Genomic DNA, 20191 nt, shown 5'->3' with positions numbered 1-20191 from the left:
TGCAGACATAGGCTTATGGGCTCAAAAGTTTCCCTGCTAGTTAGGCAAAACAACTAATAAGACAGCTTAAGGGAGGCTCTTCTTGTTACTACTACTTCGCAATTCCTTCTTGCCTATAATTCTAGTAGTTAATTTAGAATACTATGTAGTAGTTCTTCCACTCCATAACCATCAGTGCTAAAATCAAATTACACCAAAAGTTCTAGTTTCTGTGGCAATTGTAAGATTACATAGTGCAATCATGCTTAGATGCTTTTCTTGAAAGCATCTTTACCAAGCCATCTATATTTCTCCTGAAAGTCTACAGCTTCAAACTTATTCCAAGTGTGACGAGCCCTATTTAGGAGTTTTCTTGTATGGACATAATTTAAACATTCTGAATTTTCATCCATTTATCTTTTTTCTCATACTCTGAAGCGACACAGAATATGTCTAATCCTTTTTTTTTTTTTTTGGAAATAAGGTCTTCAAATAAATAGAGAGGGCATCGATGTCCCTTTTAAGTCATGTTTTCCAAACTAAACTCTCTCAGGCCTTTTGCCACTCTTCACGTAATATGATTTCTAGTTTACTCACCAGTCTGGTTATTCTACTCTAAATGGCATCCAGCTGTCTAGGTTGGTGTGACAGCTGATGCAACCACAGTGTGGTGTCTGAATGTGACCCATCCGAAATGGGAACGAGCTTGCAGCCCCATTCTAGATCCTGTGTTCTCTCAATGAAGTATAATGTTGATTTAGCATTTGGGAGAGCCATTTTACATTATATATTTATACTGAGTTTATGTTTGATTCAAACTCCTAAGTTTGTGTTAGTTTTAAATTACTGTAATTACTGAGATACCTTACTCATAGGCCTTTGGAGTCATGATTTCCAGAAAGAATTAAGAAGATAATAATCTAGGATTAGTCTCTGAATAATTTTTCATTGACTAAGTCTTAGGTAACAATTACTGACTGCTTCAGAATAGAAACAGGAATAGTCCTGAATCACATCAGAGTCTAACAATTTATATGCCATGGCCCATACAAAACCTATAATGGAGATTCCGAACAATGTGTGTGTAAGAGAAAAGGAAATAACAATTTGAAGATCTAGAAAGAAATATGATCCTTTCTGTGTCCTTGAAACTAATCCTAGGCTGTAACAAAGGTAATTCAAAATTTTATGTACACAATAGAATAGCAACTCCTAAGGTGTATTTCAAGAAACATCAGTTCTATGAGATATTAACAGATACTAATGGATAAACAAGAAATAAGAATAAACAAAAATGTAAAGTAAGACTTCTCAGGGCTTTAAACTTGCAAATGTGAAAGGTGCTATCTCAGACCTGATGGAACATCAAAATTATCTCAGAAGACTGTTAAAAACCACAAATTCCTGGACTTTACCCTATAAACTCTAGTTTAGTAGGTCTAGGTTGAGGCCCAAGAATGCATCCTATGAGCAAGTGTTGGGTGATTCTGAAACTGCCAGTAAAGACACTGCTTTGGAGAACCACCAGGATTTGACTATGAGCTATTTTTTCATTTTTCTTTTTTTTTTTTAATGCAGAATCACATAATAGTTTCCTAATGCACATACTTAAAAGATAATATGCTAAATTTAGTATTACTTTTGACAACCTAGAAAAGGAAAGCACCATAAAGGCCCTATTTATAAACTCTGAATGAACAGGGATCTGGAGTATACTTTTATTTTACTCCAAAGTTTATCTCAGAAAAATCATAGCTACCTTTTCCAAATATAGTAAGCGGCCTACATATCCCAAACTTGTCTGCTTCTCCAATTCTATGTAAAAAGGTATATCTTCCACAGATTAAAAAAAGTGGCCATGGCAACATTTATCCTGGGAGCAGGACCAATGCGGCACAATTATCTGTGGTTGAAGGCAGAAGTGTTGAATCAATGGCAAAATCTTAGTTAAAAAAAAAAAAGTTTTGAATAAGTGAGATGACGAGTTTGCAATGAATTTTCTCTGGGGCTAGGTAACTACAGTTTCATCCTAGTGACCTTTAACATTTATTTATCATGAAGTTCATTGGCAAAATCAATTATTATTTGTCTCCTTTTACTAGTATTTTTAAATATACTATATTTTCCCCTGAGAAATTTTCTAATTTGGGGAGGCAAACATTAAGATTGGAAGCACTCACAAATACAAACTCAAGCAAAGAACTGAAATTTGGCAACACAAAAAAAATCACAGTACTTTCACAACAAAACTTTGCTCTTCCAAAAACAATATGTAGCTCCAAAGACACACACATAGATCCACTTACAAATACAGCACGCACACAACCATTCTGGGAACAGCCAGTTACTACACATTGCGCATCAACTAAATAGTGCAATTCATCTAAATTATTTCAGCACAAATAATACTTGCCCTCCCTTTCTCATTAACATTCTCTCAAAGGATGGCTTTCTAAAAAGAAAAAAATAAACTCATAAGAATTTCAGAATTCCAAGATAAAATCACAACAGTCAAATATACAGCTGACATTTAAAAAATTTCTTTTAAAAAAAGACTAAACATATGGTTTTTTCTTAGTAAAATATAAGAAAGCTTCTTTTTGTTTTAAAGGTACCTGCAAAATGTGGCTTCCCAAATGTGCTTCAAATACTTCAATGGCTAGTGCACTGGGGCTTCTCCTTCGCTGTGCACCTATAACTTAAAAGAAAAAGAAAGAAAGAAAACAGAACAATTAAGTTGGAGCTCTGATTCATATCTTCAGCTTAGTTTCTCTTGAATGGCATCATTGACTATTTAGTATAACAATGAGATCTGAACCACCACCCAGTATTAATTTTAGTTCTGAGTTGTCTAAGCATAAACATAGCCTAGGACGAATTTTCAACCTAGAATATCGACTTCTAGAAACATCAAAAAAATACATTCAAACTTTAAAAATTTTCCTTTGGATGGCTTTCCCTATACTGGAATAAAAACATATGAATGTTCAGGTTCCTTTAAAATAAATTAGTACACCGTTTTTCTTAAAATTAAGGTATTGATTTTTTTAAGCATCTGCATACTGCTTTATCTCCCCCCAACCCCGCCCCAGAGAAAACTAAACTTCTTACATCTTCTAGGCTAGGAAGAAAGCAAACAGGAAACTTTTTGTATTTTCTAATGCAGTAACTTCATCACAATTTAATCAGCACAACATATTGGATAAGACATTCTTATTCATGATCATTTGCACTAGTGTTAAGCATCCTGAGATGGCTGGATTTCACATTTACTGCATATTCGTGTGTAACTATTCCTATAGGACTGACAAGAAGCCCAGGTAGATCCTTGGCCAGCATGTGCCTCACCAGGTCGGTGACTGTTTCTTATCTGGAGTTCCCGAACACTCCTGTTTTCTCACTCAGAGTCAATCCTGTTCCAGGCACGCTTCACCTGCTTTGCCTGCAGCTGCCTACCACAAAAGGAGTCCTCATAATCCTTAACAAAAGTGGGTTTAATGCATAATAACTGTGGAATCCAGAATTGAGTGTCATGTTTATGATTTTTTTTTTTACGTGGGGTTCTAATTTATTTTAAACCTGTTCTTACGCCTATTTTTTATTTTTCTTTTTTTAAAAAAATTTAATGGAGTATAATTGAGCAATGAACTATTCACCGATCAAGCAGCCCCCAGAATCACAGCAGATTCAGAGAGACTCCAGGTATGCGCTGTGGTCAGAACAAATTTATAGACAAAAAAGGGAAGTGATGTACAGAAATCAGAAGTGAGGACATCATAAAAAATCCATTTGCTTTACACTGATTTATTAAAGAAAATATTCAGATGCTTTCTATATTTCTAACAAGTAAATTCCCCATATCTTCCTGCTTTTTTTGAAAATTTTATTACAAACCTCTGCTCTCTCAAGCCCAGATACTACTAATTGAAAATAAAATCAAAATCCCCTACTTTCTTACTTCTAGAAACACTTTCAGCTAGTTGACAGGAAAATTCCAGTGAAATGCTGCTGGGGTAATTCTGTTGCATTTCACTTACTAAGTTGGTGAGTTGGCTCCATAGCTTAGTAGGGATTATAATATAAATGCACTTGTGATTATTGCGCTATGCAAAGTAGGGAGTTTACCCCTGCAAATGTGAGTTTGTATCTGCAATGTCTGCAAGGCACTGTGAAAATGCGTGTGTGTTAAGTATCATTATTACTGACAAGAGAAAAATAACAGAGGCATTTTTTTCAATGGGAAAATTTATAAAATATAATTGAAGAGTGATTATTATCAAAAGAATATTCCAGCTGGAAGGGATCTTAGAGATCTCTACTCCAGCCTCCTCATTTGCTTCAGAAGCAAAACACACAACTAAAAATCTTAAAACAGAAAAATCAGTTTACTATGCTGAGATTAATCTTTATTATAAATATAGACATAGGGTTTTTACAATTTTAATATTCAGATATACTTAAGACAGTACTACTGTGTGTATGTGGGTGTGCACATTTCTGATTAATTTCCTATTCTAACATGCACATTACTCCCTTCAAAACTCCTTTGGCATTTTTGATAATGCAGCTGTCTTGCTGAATACTGTTTTCAGTTTCTAGAGTGTTAATTGCACATTATGGTAGCTTGGTGTGAATGATCCCACATGAATAAAATCTGCAGCCTTTTTTTTTTTTTTTTTTGAGATTATGGAGGTGGGTGGGTTTTGGGAGGGAGAAGCGGGGGAGTTGAAAACTTCTCAAGTGTCCACTCTGTTTTTGAGACAGTAGTTAGGATTCAGAAAGCTCCTTATTAATAGCTCATAATTTGGGGGGGAGCACTTCAGGGCCTCCAATTACAAAGTTCAAAATAAATCACTGCACCCCCCCCCCAAAAAAAAAAAAGAAAAAAGGACTAATTTTAGATAACAGAAATCATTCTACAAAGAACTGGATTACAAGGGGGAAAGGGAGTAATAGCCACCAGGTTATAAGGAACCCTAAAACATCACAGAAAAGTTCACTTACTTAGGAGGCCCAAGATGCAAGCCCCAGTAACAACATAAAGCTGCTCAAATGCCTTCTGAAAGCATAGAGGCTGTTGTCTTCAGTGGGGGTGTGCGGAGGGCAGTTATTCAAGTCTGGCTATTGATGGCCTTTCTTTTCCTGCTGTTTCTCCACTAGGGTTCAGGCTGTGCTCTGAGGAAATGTCTTCATCCATGAGTTCTATCCGTATAGTTATTCTTTGTTCTCTAAACCCCCTAGAAATCTGAGTGTGCACCCCCATACACGCTAGCATAATATACAAGTATCTTGCAAGTAGTTTCATGCTATTCTATTCAATGGCATTTTTATGTCACTGGAACTTCTCTTGATTTATATGTTTTGCACTTATGCAGGTGATGTGGGCTGTAATGACAGTTCCTAATTTTACAACCAACATAAATATGTTAAACAGGATCCTGCCCATTATGCCCCTGGTAGGAGCCCAGCTTTAACTTGAGCATTAATGCTAACTGAATAGATGTTAAATATGTACTTCTTATCTTGCACTTATCCTATCACATTTGGCATTTTGAGAACTGAGACAATAATCTGATCACTAAAGAATACTGCAAACACAGGTATTTTGTTTCTCCGTGTTAATCTTATTATGTTTATAGAGTATCATTAATGATCTAAAAAAGCTAAAGGAGCATTTCCTCAATGGGTTCTGTCATCCTCATCAAAGCAATACATTGTTTATGAAGCTCTCTCAGATTTCTGTATTTTGGAAATTGACAGATTCTAAAACCATCTGGTAGCCCAGACATACTGTATACTTATTATTGCCGAACGGGTCACTGTTTCATCTGATCTACTGACATATTTCATTTATTTGTTTGTCCAACTAAAAGACTATTTTCTGAAATTTAAAGAACACTAACAAAATTAACCTATACACACACACACACACATGCGCGCGCGCGCACACACACACACACACACACACACACAGGGCATTGCTAAATAAATGGAATGTGCAACCACTTGCCTGTGAAGATTCTGTTACCAGCTCACTGAGAGTGAGACGTAAGAGCTATAGGAGTTGAACAGCTTATACAAACTAGTATGAAAAAGAAAGCCCAAGCCATAGGAATTCACTTAAAATTCAATTCAACAAGACTAAATGCCTACTTGATGTTGAAAATTTCTAGCTACTATAAGGTAACTGGTGTTAGAAAACTTAATAGTCCAAAAAATGTTTTATGACATTGAAAACAAAACTAGGTCCAGTATATAATTATCAACACACACCACAACTGTACTATTTCATGTTTTACAAGGGTTAAAAATAAAACGCCTAGAGTTTTAAGAGACTTTAAATGGAAGAGAAATATAGGGAGAAGGGTTTATTAGTTTTTAAAAAAATCAACTAGGAAAATTCTGATTGTCTCAGAAATCCAAAATGATCCAATGAATCACTAAGACTGTGCATTTGGCCTTTCTCTCATTAAAAAGGAGAAGATACACAGGGGAACCACGGTCTAAAACATGTATCTGAAAAATTAGTTTTGCCCCTCCGCAATGTCAGCAGGAAAGTTCTAATCTGGATCCTTCAGCATAACCTCACACGGTGGTCTTTGAGAATTAATTCAGTGCAGTAAAAGGCAACCCTTCTTTGGGGAATACACCAGGCCCTCCCAGTCATATTCCTAACCAGTGCTCCTCACCTCAGGGGAGGCACTCACATGAGGAGGGCTGAGGATTAACGCTCAGTGGGAGTTTGACCTATTCAGCCGAAAGGTCAGCTTGCCATGGAAGAACCCATTACAAAACAGAAGCAGGACAGCTCGGTGGACACACATAATGAAAGGGGAAAAGTCACGAGCCGTACTTGCCTTGTGCCCTGCCCTTTCCCTTCGTAACCCCAGCTCCTTGCCAGCATGGTTCACAATGGGAAGGTGGACCACAGGCAGAGAGCCACAGAGGGACTTGCTATTGGAGGGATCACTTGAAGAAGGTATTCTGAAGTGAAGAGGACTGTGACACTGTGAGGCAGGGTTTCCAATGGATTGTTTTGTTAGGCCAAGGCAGTCACTGGTGGATAGGAAAGATCATTTCAGAGGTACTTCCTTATCCTCCCCCATAAGGTGGAGGGCAGTACGGAATCACGGGCAAATGTAGTCTTAAAGTTCGGCAGGTAGTATCTCAGGAACGCCTGGCAAAAAGGCAGGCTTCATGCCCTGTTACCCCCGATAGCTACCCTCTGAATCCTTCATCTAAGGGGCAAGGATCTGTTCCCACACTCAGCCTGGGGGAAGGGAGCACTAAAGGGCGTGCTTAATGGAATCCCTGGACATTGACTTCCTGGGCTTTGGCTAAGTAAAGTCAGGGGCTGAGAAAGAATGGAATATAGAATGCTTAATGAGTCTTTCCATGGTATAGAAAAAAAGGAAAGGGATTTCCCTTGAAGAATCTCAATTAGTCTTCCTCACTGTAGGGCCAAAGAAGCCAGGGAGGGTTTCCTCAGGAGCCCCAGAAGTTCGTGAGCTATGTATGAGTGTGTGTATCTGTTTCTCTATCAAATAAAATTTCTCAGTTTGCATGTAATATAGGCTAAGTCTTTATTCTGAAACTGGCCCTCATCACTCTGCCTTCTGTGAGGTCCATTTTCACAAATTGTATTCTTTCAATACAAAACTCCTCAGTATTTGTGCATGGCTTAGACACTGGGAGATTTTCAGGTTTGGAGAAGAAACTGAACTAGCACTGGGTACCAGCTTCACCCATATAGCAACATGACAACTGAAATTCTGTTGTTGAAAGCACTGTATGTGAAGTTTTCATGCAATATCTATATATACATATATGATGCACTGTTATTGTTTTCATATATATGAAAACAAATAATAACAGTGCTTTTTCAGTGTACTTTCATCAAGATTAGTTTCTAGTATTAACATATAGGATAAATGATGACTGTAGAAGAGAAATAGGGACACCCATTGTTAATTGGGCACGTGATTAATCACATATCTGATAACAAATAAATACTAGAAAAAAAATCTCATGTATTCAGGAGTAGTACACTTTGGGTTTATTTTTAAATTCCTATTTAGGGGATTTTTAAAAACAAAAAATCTATCTTCATAATTCATATCTCAGACCTACTAACATGTTATATCACCAATTTAGACAAAAAAGAATATTTAATCCAATAATGCAATTGAAATTTTAAGAAGTCTTACGATGATCCACAATTTTTTGATGCAATACATATTTAAATATCTTCCACCATTTAAGTATGGGTTGACTGCATTAGGTAAAATAATTAGGGATCAGGTGACTGTGCAAATTTTAATACTTGTAAATGAACTGCTTTTGGGAAAAAGAAACCATGTCTGCTTTTCCTAAAGAAGTATATTTATATTGCTTCAACTATTAAAGAACTAAGGGGAAAACATACAATGTCTAATTGATCTGTTTAATCAAGGGAGTGTTTACTATGCACTTTCTCAGCTTCTTGAGAATTAAATAGTATTCATATGATATTTGAAAATGTTTATCATTTTCTACACCAAAATGGCATAGTCCTCTAAATGTGAAACAGCAACCAAATGTCACTGTAGTAAGTCTTGAAAATGTTTTTGTATATGTGGTCAGCAACAAATTACAGGGACCTCTTAGTACAAAGTTTCCATTTTAAAGATTCACTTTGCCTACCCACCTTTCTTTTCCATTGAGGGAAATGAGAATTCCTAGGCAGATATTTCTCCTTCTGTAGCTGGGAAAGGGGGAAATGGCCTTTCTCCAACAATCTGGTAGTTACTATAAGAATACTGTATGTCCCTCACACGGGCTACATATGGGGTGATTAACATTCTTCATAAGAGAACCCACACTTCCCCTTGACAATGAAATCCTTAAGGCAGTGGGTTAAGCTGCTGTTTGGAGTGATAGCACTTGAGGGAATGAGGTCAACGCCTGACGGTCAACATCTCGGAGGACAGAACCTCAGGAAAATGCAGGCGTGATCCACAGCCTGGGCTGAGGCGTGGAGAGTGGGGTACATGAGGGAAATCCTCAAGAGATGCAAGGGGTCCTGAGGAGTGGACTGGCCTAAAAGAAGAGGACATCCCTGACGTACCTGAGACTCCAAAAGTGCTGTTACTAATTTTAAAAAATGGCAGTTATTACACAGTCATTCCAATTTTACTTGCTTAATTATTCCAGAAGAACAATAATTATAAGAGAGTAATTTTTTGGGGGGTGGGACTTTAGTCCTTAACAACTTAAAAAACAGCCAAGGCTTTCCTAATATTTATTGGGTTCAACCACTTGATGTCACAGGGATTGCTTCTGGATGTAAAGCTTAAAGTTAACTATTTAATTCCCTTTATATAGTGAAAGAAATGAGAATTTCCTCTTTTTCTTTACAAAATAAATAAAAAGTAAAAAATTAGATCATCCCCCAAATTAATTCCTATCTTTAAATTCCCAGCAGAGATATGGAGTATGCTGGGGTGAACCCACCAGCCCCCTCCCGCCCCCACCACCCAATTTGGGGAAGTTTGGGGAGTGAGAAAGTTACAAAGCGACTTCAGAATAAAGAATATAGAATAGGAGGATCTTTGAGGGCTGGAGAGTCTTGATTTTTAATCTAACATGAACAGATCAAGAAGACAGAAACTAATTTCTTCTGGCATCAGGGCTATGGTGGCAAATATGTACTGAGCCTCAGGCTGAGGCATGCACTCTGCTGGGAACTCGGGATGTGAAGCTGACGAGGATCCAGTCCACTGGGCAAGGCACGCCTGCGTGTCAGAGGAGGCCAGTGGGCCACACAGAGTGGGCAGCACAGATCCCTGTCCAGGCTCCAAGCATGAACACATTCCTGATGTAAGAAGGTGCTCTGCTTTCTGAGTACAATCTGCAGGTTCTAGTTTTGAACTGCTTCTGTTGTTGTTTGAATTCTTCCTCTTCCAGTGAACACTTTCCTCTACAAAACACCTACTGCATGTATGTCAGGCAGGGATACCATGTGTCTCTCATGGATTAAGCCCACAGTACACAGAAAGACACCGTGAGCTCTCTGATAATGGCTCTCAAAGGGAGGGACAAAGAGAACATATCAAATTTGGGATGTGAATACAGCACTAACTTTGCAAAGTTTAATACTTGACTTTTCATTGGCAGAAATTATCTTCCCTACAAATACACTAAATTTTTTTTGAGCAGTTAAATTTTTAATAAGGGTTAGATTTGGTAGACTCTCTCTAAAGAGGGGAAAGGATGATTACACTTTCATTTTACAAACTGTCTTAAAAGCCTTTCCAGTGAGTGCCGCTTTACTGCTGTCACCTCCTCTGACCTCAGCAGCAAGCAAACAGTTATGGCATGATTCCACCCAGTAGGAAGGGGGTGGAGATTACCACTGAAATAGTGCAGTGTCAGTTGCAATTGCTGATAAAAGGAAGACGTCCACATCTGGTATCTTGATTTTTTAGTTTTCAGTCTGATCCCAAAGCTTCGTGTTATGACATTTGTAACATCTGCTACAAATACTGAGGTAAGTCAGGCACAACCTTATTACTTCCAGTCTAATGCTCCATTCACCCTCTAGGCCTTCCTAGGCCACTGATACGACAGGGAACTGACGTTGGCTCTGCAGGAAACAGCTTGTGTTTCTGTGGGAGAAAGAACACAAGGTCTCTTGCCTTTTCCCTCTTCTCTCTCCTGTTCCTCCATTCATATACTCAGTCATCCTCTCTGTCTCTCACTGTCTCTCTCTCCTTAGCTTTTGGGCCACATCACTTCTTGGCATCATGCTCAGTAACTTGTTTCCTGCCAAAAGAAGAGTCAACACAAAGAGTTGTGTGAAGCAGTAGGGTATTGGCCCAAGGGACACAAGACTCTGCTTATAACAGCACCTGCTATTGAAAGGTCATTCTGATCAATTTCCAAAGCTCAACAATCACAAGTTATGGAATTACATTTATGCATCCAAAATGTAGTGAAGCCTTATAATATGGAAGGTATCAACCTTGTTGACCAAGATCCTAGGGATATAAGCCAGGCTCCTATTTCCACTTATAGATACGTTAGCAGAAGAAAGCTAAAAGTATCCATGGGAAATATTTGTTGAGCCTCTATCTGCGCTGGACACTGTGTCAGGGAATATAAAATTGAAAAGGCACCTCCTAACCCTCCAGATGATCAGAGTCTACTGGGACAATGACATATAAGCAAATGAACAATATGCAATAAAAGTACAACTCTCAACTCAGGATGGAGGTGGGGAGAGGTGGAGTCAGGGAAGGCCTTAGAATAAGGTACTGCCAGAACCGGAGTATGGAGTGAAGTTACATGAACAGTGCACTATCATGGCCAGGACCCTGGGATCTACTGATCAGACATGAAGGCAAGGGCAAAAGCATGTTAACGTAGCTACACACACATGTTCCAGGCGCATCATCCTGCCCACGCCAACTTGCTTTCTCTTAAGCTGCGACAACGATGGACTGTCATATTCTTACAAACTTGAGGGACTGGGACCCCACCCACAGTGCCTTCTTGGGGCTCAATACTGCGTAACAGTCACATAATTACAACTGGTAGACCAATGTCCATTTGGCACTGTCCGAAAACCCCAACTTCACAATTCTCTCTCCCCCTCCACCTAAACATCACTGCTTAGATGAAAACCCTGACGTGCACACCTGCATCGCAGTATCTGGCTTGGCACCGTGCTGGGCAACCGAGTCACTAACCAGGCTGTTGTATCACCTCCGTGTTCTGAAGGGCACTTCTGTGATTCAGGTCACTTACTGTAGAATATCTGATCCATTTCCAGGATGTGCTTGTCCTCTCTGCTGGGAGAAGGAGCTCAATGGGAGGGGTCACATTATGGGGAGACAACTACACAGAGGAAAGGATTGGGGTTCTGGAGTCAGGCAGACCAAATTTTAAATCCTCTATTTTTCTCTAATTAGCTGGGTGGTCTTAGACAAATTAGGTTCCATGGACCTCAATTTCTCATTCTGTCAAAAGGGTTAATGCCTCTTACAGCAGTTGTGAGGACATGTGACATGCCCTGCCCTGATTTAATTGTCCTCCTGGAGCTTATATGCATAGTGTTGTCTCTCCCACTAGCAAGTTACCTTCCCAAGCCAGAGGAATCATTCTGTGCTTTGCCGAAACCCCAGCATTTAGAATTGGGCCCAGAATGCAGAAGGCGCGCAATAAATACTTGTGAATGAGTGAACACTCTAGAGCACAGTGCCCAGCCCATGGGGGCGCTAAGCACATCTCAGCTCTCTCCTCTTTGTTGTGAAAAGCAGAGGCCGGGCCAAAGATGACTTTTCTCAATAACTATCTTTATTCCAATTTTAACAGGAATATTAGGAATTTTTTCCCCTGTATGTTGTCACCAGCTTCTGCCTTTCCTACAGTGTGCTATCAAATCTATAGTGTCACCACAAACCCTGCAAGCCAACTGCAATCAGGGCCTCAAACCAGTGCAAACATTTCACACACACTTGGGCAAAGAGCCAGCAATTCACTGAGTGTCAGCAACTGCCCACTGAATTTTCTTTTGAAGGATTCACTCATGCCCTATTCCAGCAGTAATTGGCATTCGTTTTAAGATGCTGAATGCCTCAGACATAACTTGATGAGATAAATGTACATAGCCACCACCCCTGCAAACTGAAATCAGCTCTTATAACCCCACCATCTCCCCTCTAATTTCACATAAACAAAAGCCCACCAATTTTCAATGGTAACTATGCAGGAGCTAGGTCTTACTTATGTTAGCTGATCAAGGTCTGCATCACCATTGCTGCCTGACTTTTGGATACCTACAGAGGCTATGATTTAGGGAAAGTTAGAAAATAAACAAGAAAGATGAGCACAATTTGGAGGATGCAGATTAGTAAAGAGGCTTACAAGACTGTCTGACCTAGAATCGAGAACATATCTGAGCAATATTTTTATGCTTATCACCACCATACAATGAATTAAGGAAAAAACACTTAACTTGAAGACCTATTATTTAGACTCAAGGCTGAGTTCAAGCCTTTCTCTATCAGAGGTTCTTAATGTGTTTCTTTCTTTGAATAACAGGGCTGTTTAAGCAAACCCTCTTCATAAGACAATATTCAAACACAAAATTTTGCATATGCAATTACGAAAATTCCAGAGAGCTTCTGAAACCCAGCCATAGACCCCAAGTCAAGAACTCTTGCTTTAGACAAGAGCCAAGCACCCACAGATGCCCTGTGTCATCAGTGGGACTGAACAACTGATTCACTGAGTGAATGAGTAAGTAATCAAATGAATACTCAAATGAACGAATGCAAGCAGATCCAGTCAAGAGAGAATGCACAACTAAGTCAGATACTTGTATTCTGTGAGGAGACTGTGGGACTGAAAGCAGCAGCCAGTTAGTTGGTTTATTCACAAAACTGCCTTGTGGAATTATATACTGCTCCTCCCCTTCTAAATGCAGACAGAGGGAGGAAAGGAAAAAGAGATAATGAAGGTTTGCAAATGAAGTGGGTACAACTGTGCAATCAATCAACATTTTCTGAAAAAGAATCTGCATCACTTGCCAAAAATTTGAACTGAATAACTGAACCAGAATTCTGATGAGAACGGACTTTGCCACTAGCCAGTCATTTTTATTTGTTTTCCAGCTGTCTTGCTTCTCTCTTCCAGGAAGCCACCGGTCTCTTCAGTGTGGCAAGTTCAGGCAATGGGAACTTATTTAACCACGGTTCAATGTATACTCTGTATTCTCTATTTTAATAAAACTTTACTGAGTGCTTATCCAGTGCCAGGCACTGTTAGTTGAAAAGGATATAATTCAATTATCCATCTAAAGATTCATTGAGGGCCTACTAAGTACCAGGCCATGGACCACTAAAGAGTGAACAAAGGAGACAGACAAATGGGCCTGCATGGAGCTGGTATTCTAGTGGGGAGCCAGACGACAACAATAATAGCAACAACACATGCACATCTCCATATAAGCAGCAGTATGAAGGAACATTTCTAAAAGGGGAAGTGAAAAGTAGGGACAGAGATTTCTGTATTCCATGGAAGATCAAGGAAAGCCTCTCCAAGGATATAATATTTGAGTAGAGACAAGAATAAAGGGAAGGAGGGACATGATGTCCAGGTGAAGGGAAGAGAAGATATAAAGGCCCTGAGATGAGAGAAACTTCTCAGGTTCAGGAAATGACAGGGAACCAGTACCCTCAAGGAATTTAGAGACTGGGGAGAGAGAAATACAAACTGTAAAAAAGTAATAGTTGGCTGGGCACGGTGGCTCACGCCTGGAATCTCAGCACTTTGGGAGGCCGAGGCAGACGGATCATGAGGTCAAGGGGTCGAGACCATCCTGGCCAACATGGTGAAACCCTATCTCTACAAAAATGCAAAAATTAGCCGGGCATGATGGCGCGTGCCTGTAGTCCCAGCTACTTGGGAGGCTGAGGCAGGAGAATCACTTGAACCTGGGAGGTGGAGGATGCAGTGAGCCGAGATCTCGCCACTGCACTCCAGCCTGGGCAACAGAGCAAGACTCCATCTCAAAAAAAAAAAAAGCAACAGTTTACCTGGAGGACTGCAGGAAAAGGAGCATCTAACTCTAGTGAAATTCAAAGATGTAAGCGAAAAGAGAGCATCTGGGCTAGATATGAGTGTTAGTTTTCCAGGCAAACAAGCCACGGATTGGTGGGGCTGAGGGGAGCATTTGGGTAGAGAGAACACACACAATGGCACGAACTGCTGAGCAAGGCACGGGAGATTCATGCATGAAGAAGACATGTTGGGCCCAGTCACAAATGGCCCCATCAACACTGCAAAGGAGTTCTCAGTTCACACACGGCATTGAGCATCCATCTGAAAAGTTAGAGCACAGAGGGACACAAGCACGTGTGTGTGTTATATCACCTGAGGCGTGGTGCAGAGGGTGGAACTGTGTTTGGGGGAAAGCTGAAAACGTGGCTATTGCATAGTCTAGCCAATAAATGATGACGAGTTGACCCTAGTAACTAAGTTAGTAAGACCATAGAGAGGGGTTCAATTCTAAAGGTATTTAGGAGGCAGGATTGAGAGAGCTTTGTGATTAACTCATAAGGGAAAAGCGAGAGTGCAGTATGAAGTCTGAGTTATAACACAGTACAATGGTTTCTTCCTTTCCTGTGATAGGACATTGAGGAAGGCAGGAAGGTGTTAAGGAGAAGATGGGAAGTTGAAGGGAGGTGTCTTTAGGACAAGCCCATCGTGATGCCTAAAGGGCCTGAGGCGCAGAATTGAGTTTTTGGCAGAGATGAGGATTCGGCTGCAAGTCGTTAGCACACAGGTGGGATTAGAAGCCACGAGAGGACAAAATGGGAGGTGGGCTGGGGACCCAGCCCGGGGAACATCTGCATTTATAAAGAGGCAGAAGCAGGGAACCAGCAAAAGCCTGAGTGCCGACAGCGAGTAGAGGGTGGATAAAGAGGCAGCCATGTCCTAGAAAGAAGAGAGGACATTTTAAGGAGAGACTCATGGACTCTGTCAAATGTCATGGGAGAGCCCTGAAGATCTTGGGCAGGGGCACTGCAGTCAGTTGAGCAGCAAATGAGAGGTCAACATTTCTGAGAATTTGGAAGGGAAAGAAAGGAGAGTAAGGGATGACTCTCCTATGAAGGGAGAGTAATGGGAACATACCCAAGGTTAAGGGATTTTTTTAAAAGTGACTTTGGATGTTTATACCCTGAGAAGCAGCAGCAAGCAAAAGCCATGAGACACATATGAAAAACTCTTTTAAAAAGCTACAAAATTACCAGGAGTTTAGATAAAGCTGAGAAATAAGCAACACATTATTTTTTTTTTTTCAATATTTTACTATAACTTGATTCTACAAACTTAAAGTACCATGGTGTGGTGCCCAGCCACCACAATAGGGATCTCAGCCTCCAGTTCTTCCAGATGATGTTTAAACAACATAATGATCTATAATCCACATCCAGAACTAGAATCGGATAGGGAAAGCTGCCTGAATGTATCTAAACCCAAGCCATCATTGTTCCCCCAAAACCTCTGTCCCTTCTTGCCCACTGTTAATGAGTCTCCATTCTGCTAGTCCCGCAGGCTATATCAGAGCTGTCTCACCTTGGTTTTCTCCTCTGTGTAAATAAGAAATCCTTTGCAAGGACTCCAGTCTCCACTACTAGAGTGACTTTCCTATTAGGTTCATGAAGACATGAAACTTCATATATAGAGATTTACAAAGATACCAATATGCTACAAAAAATGCAAGACCCCACTTTGGGATGACGCTGTTTTGAGGCTTCCTCCTTACTTCATGCTACCAATACTATCCATCACTTTGATCATCAATAAAAATGTTTTCTCCTGGTCCAATTGGCTCCAAGTTTTCTGTCTTTGTATCTCTTGCCATGGCAAAAGTTCTCCAAATGTCATAAATAGAGGAGTTACTTGGAATTGCTTTTGGAGTCCCTACAACTCCTGGATCGCAAAAGCAACAAGTATTTCTTCTTTGCAGCCAAGATCTGTCAAACACCCACAGGCAAGTATTGCAAGTGATTATTAATATACACAGGTGTGAGCTAAAAGAATATTAAATCATCAAAAGAAACTAAAATGCATTATTTAATGAATTTTGATTATGCCAATAAAGAGAAAGCCAAGACTGCTATATGTGGCAGACAAAAAGGTCTTGTTTCCCAATATATATATATTTTTTTTAACAGAAGCCATTGCCTTATCATCACTGAGGTTGAACTTTCTATCTGGCAAGTGAGAAAGAGATTTTTTTTTCGGGAATTTCAAAAATGTTTATATAAACTTCATCCTTAGTACTCAGAAGAAAATACTAAATGCTCACCTCAACTTGCTCCCCTTAGCTCTCCTCTCATTTTTATTCCTCTCTGAGACAGTCTGCTTTGAGGTTTTCAGATTCTGATAAGACCTATATAGTCACTTTCATTTTCTTGAACTAACTTACTTTTATTCACTTGCACCATTGCTATTATGTCATTATTTTCTTCAAATTTTTACCCAAAATTGAGATGAAGTAAGCTTTATATATTGTTGCAAGTTTATTCCCCTCTTATACTGGTTTTAATTTTTTTAGAAAGAATTTCTTCCATTGTTAGTATCAGCATATGTCTAGTTCCGTCCTCTACAATATCCATCAAAGAATCTTGAAATGTTTATTATGGAAGTATTCAGGAACACTTAAAAAGATGGGAAGACAGCTGTAGTTTAATATGAAAAGCACAATTGTTGGGAGTCAGAAACATTTATTTCTAAATAACAGCCCTGGCATTTACTAGTTGGTGAACTTGGATAAGACATCTGACATCCAGATCTCAGTTTCCTCATCTGTAGAGTGAGATAATAATACCCAGTCCAAAGAGTTGTGGCAAGGGTTAAATGTGCGACAGTTTTCTAGCACATACCTAGTAAATAGTGAGAAAACAACAAATTTTCATTCAATCTGCATTTTTAATCTCTCTGTAGCAAAACAAAAATGAGTGCTGACAAGATGCTTTTGACGACAAAGATGAAAGAAAGTCACCAAAGTGGTATATATGACTTTTCTGTCACTTTCTAGGTTGTGCCGCCTCGGGCCCGTTAGAAAAATCTCTGAGAAATATGGTTACCAGAAAGGTGAACATACCGCTACCTGCTTTATTTAGCATGCTGTTTGAGAATTAAATGAGATAGCATATGTGAAGTGCCTAGGACAATATCCGACCCATAAGGGGTATTTGCTAAACATTAGCTCCTTTCCCCTTCCTCAAAGATGTGTATTCTTGGAGTCATTTGTAAATTTTTTTAAACCGCAGATTTTTTTTTTAATACTGTAAGTTCTGGGGTACATGTGCAGAACGTGCAGGTTTGTTACACAGGTATACACATGCCATGGTGGTTTGCTGCACCCATAAACTGTCATCTACATTAGGTATTTCTCCTAATGCTATCCCTCCCTTAGCCCCCCACCCACCAACAGGCCCCAGTGTGTGATGCTCCCTTCCCTGGATCCATGTGTTCTCATTGTTCAACTCCCACTTATGAGTGAGAACATGCATAAACCGCAGATTTTATAGAGTAAATCACATGTCATGCCCTTGTTCAAAACTGGAATAATAGCAACATTTATTAGAGATGGAGTATCTTGGCATATATGAAAATCCTCTAGACTACAGCTGAATATTGATTCTGTATCATGGATTTGGAGTGTAATGATCTTTTGTGAGAATACACAAAAAGAAGCGGTATGGCATGGTTGCTTTCTTATACTTACATGTACATACACGTATATGCATGTGTGCATGTGTCTCTAGACATTTTTAAATCTTCAACTTATATTTTCAACTTCCAAAGACATATATACATGGTAGGCATTGGGAAGCTTGGTTAAATTATGACTGCCTAATGCAGAGACATATATACCCAAGCACTCCTACTACAAAAATGGTAGCAGCCTAAAGGTTATCTTCCATTTTTTTTCCAAGGAGGATACAGAGTAGAAGAAACCAAATAGACTGCAGCATTTTACCCCTCTGTTCCCCAGTCCTCATTGGTCATGTCATGTTTGTCGTCAACCCCATCTGGGCAGCAGGTGTGGTGCTGCATGGCTGTGGGTATTTGATTATTGACTAGTGTATATTTCCAAAGGGCACAACAGACTGCTGACTGGCCCTCAGTTATAACACGAGGCAATCTTCCGTGTTTATACCTGTAAGAGCTAAAAATAAAGAAAAACTGATTTTGAGTTTTTTAAAACTACATTTTGACCAGAGGCTTTTAACAAAGCCTCCATATATATCAGTCAAACACTGAGCTTGGCAAGCTTGTATAGAGTCTATTAAAGGGGGAATAAGGTTCATGAATTTCAAGCTTGGAGGGCTCTAATTACCTCATGCTCAAACTTTAACTACAAAACCCAGATAAATTGCTGCACTAAAACCATAGAAGATCCTCCACCTGATTTGTGCCAGTGCATCTAAAGCTCAGTGAGGCTGATCCCAGTGAGGTTTTTCAAATCAGTCCTAAGGGAAAGTGTTCTGGACCTGTCTCTAATGAGTACGTACGGATTACTTGGATGTTTTGGTAAAGCTACCCAGTAAATTAGTCAATCTGAAATTTTATTAGCCACAAAGCATTACAGCAGTCAGTCAAATAGGCTAAGAATACTGGGGGAATTAAAGTCATTTTAAGCATCTATTAGTCAGGTATCACGAATCTGTTGCAGGTCTCGGCTAGTAGTTGTAACATTAAACTAATTGGCTAATAGTTACAGCTGTCTCTTCAGTGCGTTTGTTCTTAGAGGTGTGATCCCTTTTTGAACCAATTTATGTACACCCAGAGGGGGGTCCTATTTTTTATTCTAATTTAATGTATGATTTGGATTCAAAAGGAAGAAAAACAGGTACGGGAGCAGTCTGTACGTATAAACCATGGTGTGAAACAGCTAAACCTGAACGCACATACTGCCAGCCTAAAAGTTGAAATTTAGCAAATGCGGAAGGCAGAGGAGAATGCAGAAAATAAACATGACTCTTAAATATTCTAAACTTCCATATTTTATCAAAGATGCACTGAGGAGAAATGTGGATTTCCCTCTGCCTGGTCTTACACTCTCCATGGCTATTTATCTAGTTACAAACTTTTATAGATGTCAAATATTTTAAGAAGTCCTTTAGAAATGGCCCGAGGTAATTTCAAACTTAACAGACCCTGTCCCACCAGAGCTCATTACAGTGAATTTTATAACAAAGTACCCTCTACTTAATTTTCAGAGCCTAGCCAAGCGTACGAGAAATGCAGCTGCATTAAGTGCAATTAATGGTACAATAAAAGCAGTGGAGGGCTGTTTAACACCCAAGAACCAGCAGTAAACACTGGCTTCATGCTCTCCAGCAGTCAGTGATGTGCCAGAGGACGTGGAGTGTGAGATTTCCGTACCAAAGTGGGAAACGCCTTTCTCCTGCTAGAAAAGAATTTCCTGTCCTTCGACAATTCCGCCTAGAGACTGTACAAAAGGATATAAAGGTACTCCCTCCAGTTATGCCACTAGCATCCTCACTGCCTTTGAGCAGGGATCCAACACAGGAAGCTCATATTCCCATCAGGACGGGAAAAGGACAAATTCAATTCCAACAAAAATGAGTCTAATAGCAAGTGACTCATAATGTACAAAATGATTTGGTTTCCTAACTAACAAAGTGGA

General features: G+C 39.6%; 1 protein-coding gene across 14 annotated transcripts in view; it reads right to left on the bottom strand.

Annotated features, from left to right (window-relative positions):
- Nucleotides 1-20191, bottom strand: part of NPAS3 (neuronal PAS domain protein 3) — an 871353-nt gene that overhangs the window by 433606 nt on the left and 417556 nt on the right. For 10 of the 14 annotated variants that reach the window (XM_063651524.1, XM_063651525.1, XM_063651526.1 and 7 more), the window contains one exon: nt 2595-2677. In XM_063651524.1, the coding sequence (XP_063507594.1) occupies nt 2595-2677 (83 nt within the window). The remainder of the gene's footprint in view (nt 1-2594; nt 2678-20191) is intronic. The other 4 variants (XM_054449079.2, XM_063651528.1, XM_054449074.2 and 1 more) reach the window with 1 other exon arrangement.

The sequence above is a fragment of the Pongo pygmaeus genome, chromosome 15 (assembly GCF_028885625.2).
Source record: "Pongo pygmaeus isolate AG05252 chromosome 15, NHGRI_mPonPyg2-v2.0_pri, whole genome shotgun sequence".
Taxonomy (NCBI): domain Eukaryota; kingdom Metazoa; phylum Chordata; class Mammalia; order Primates; family Hominidae; genus Pongo; species Pongo pygmaeus.
This window is presented reverse-complemented; position numbering and strand designations above follow the sequence as displayed.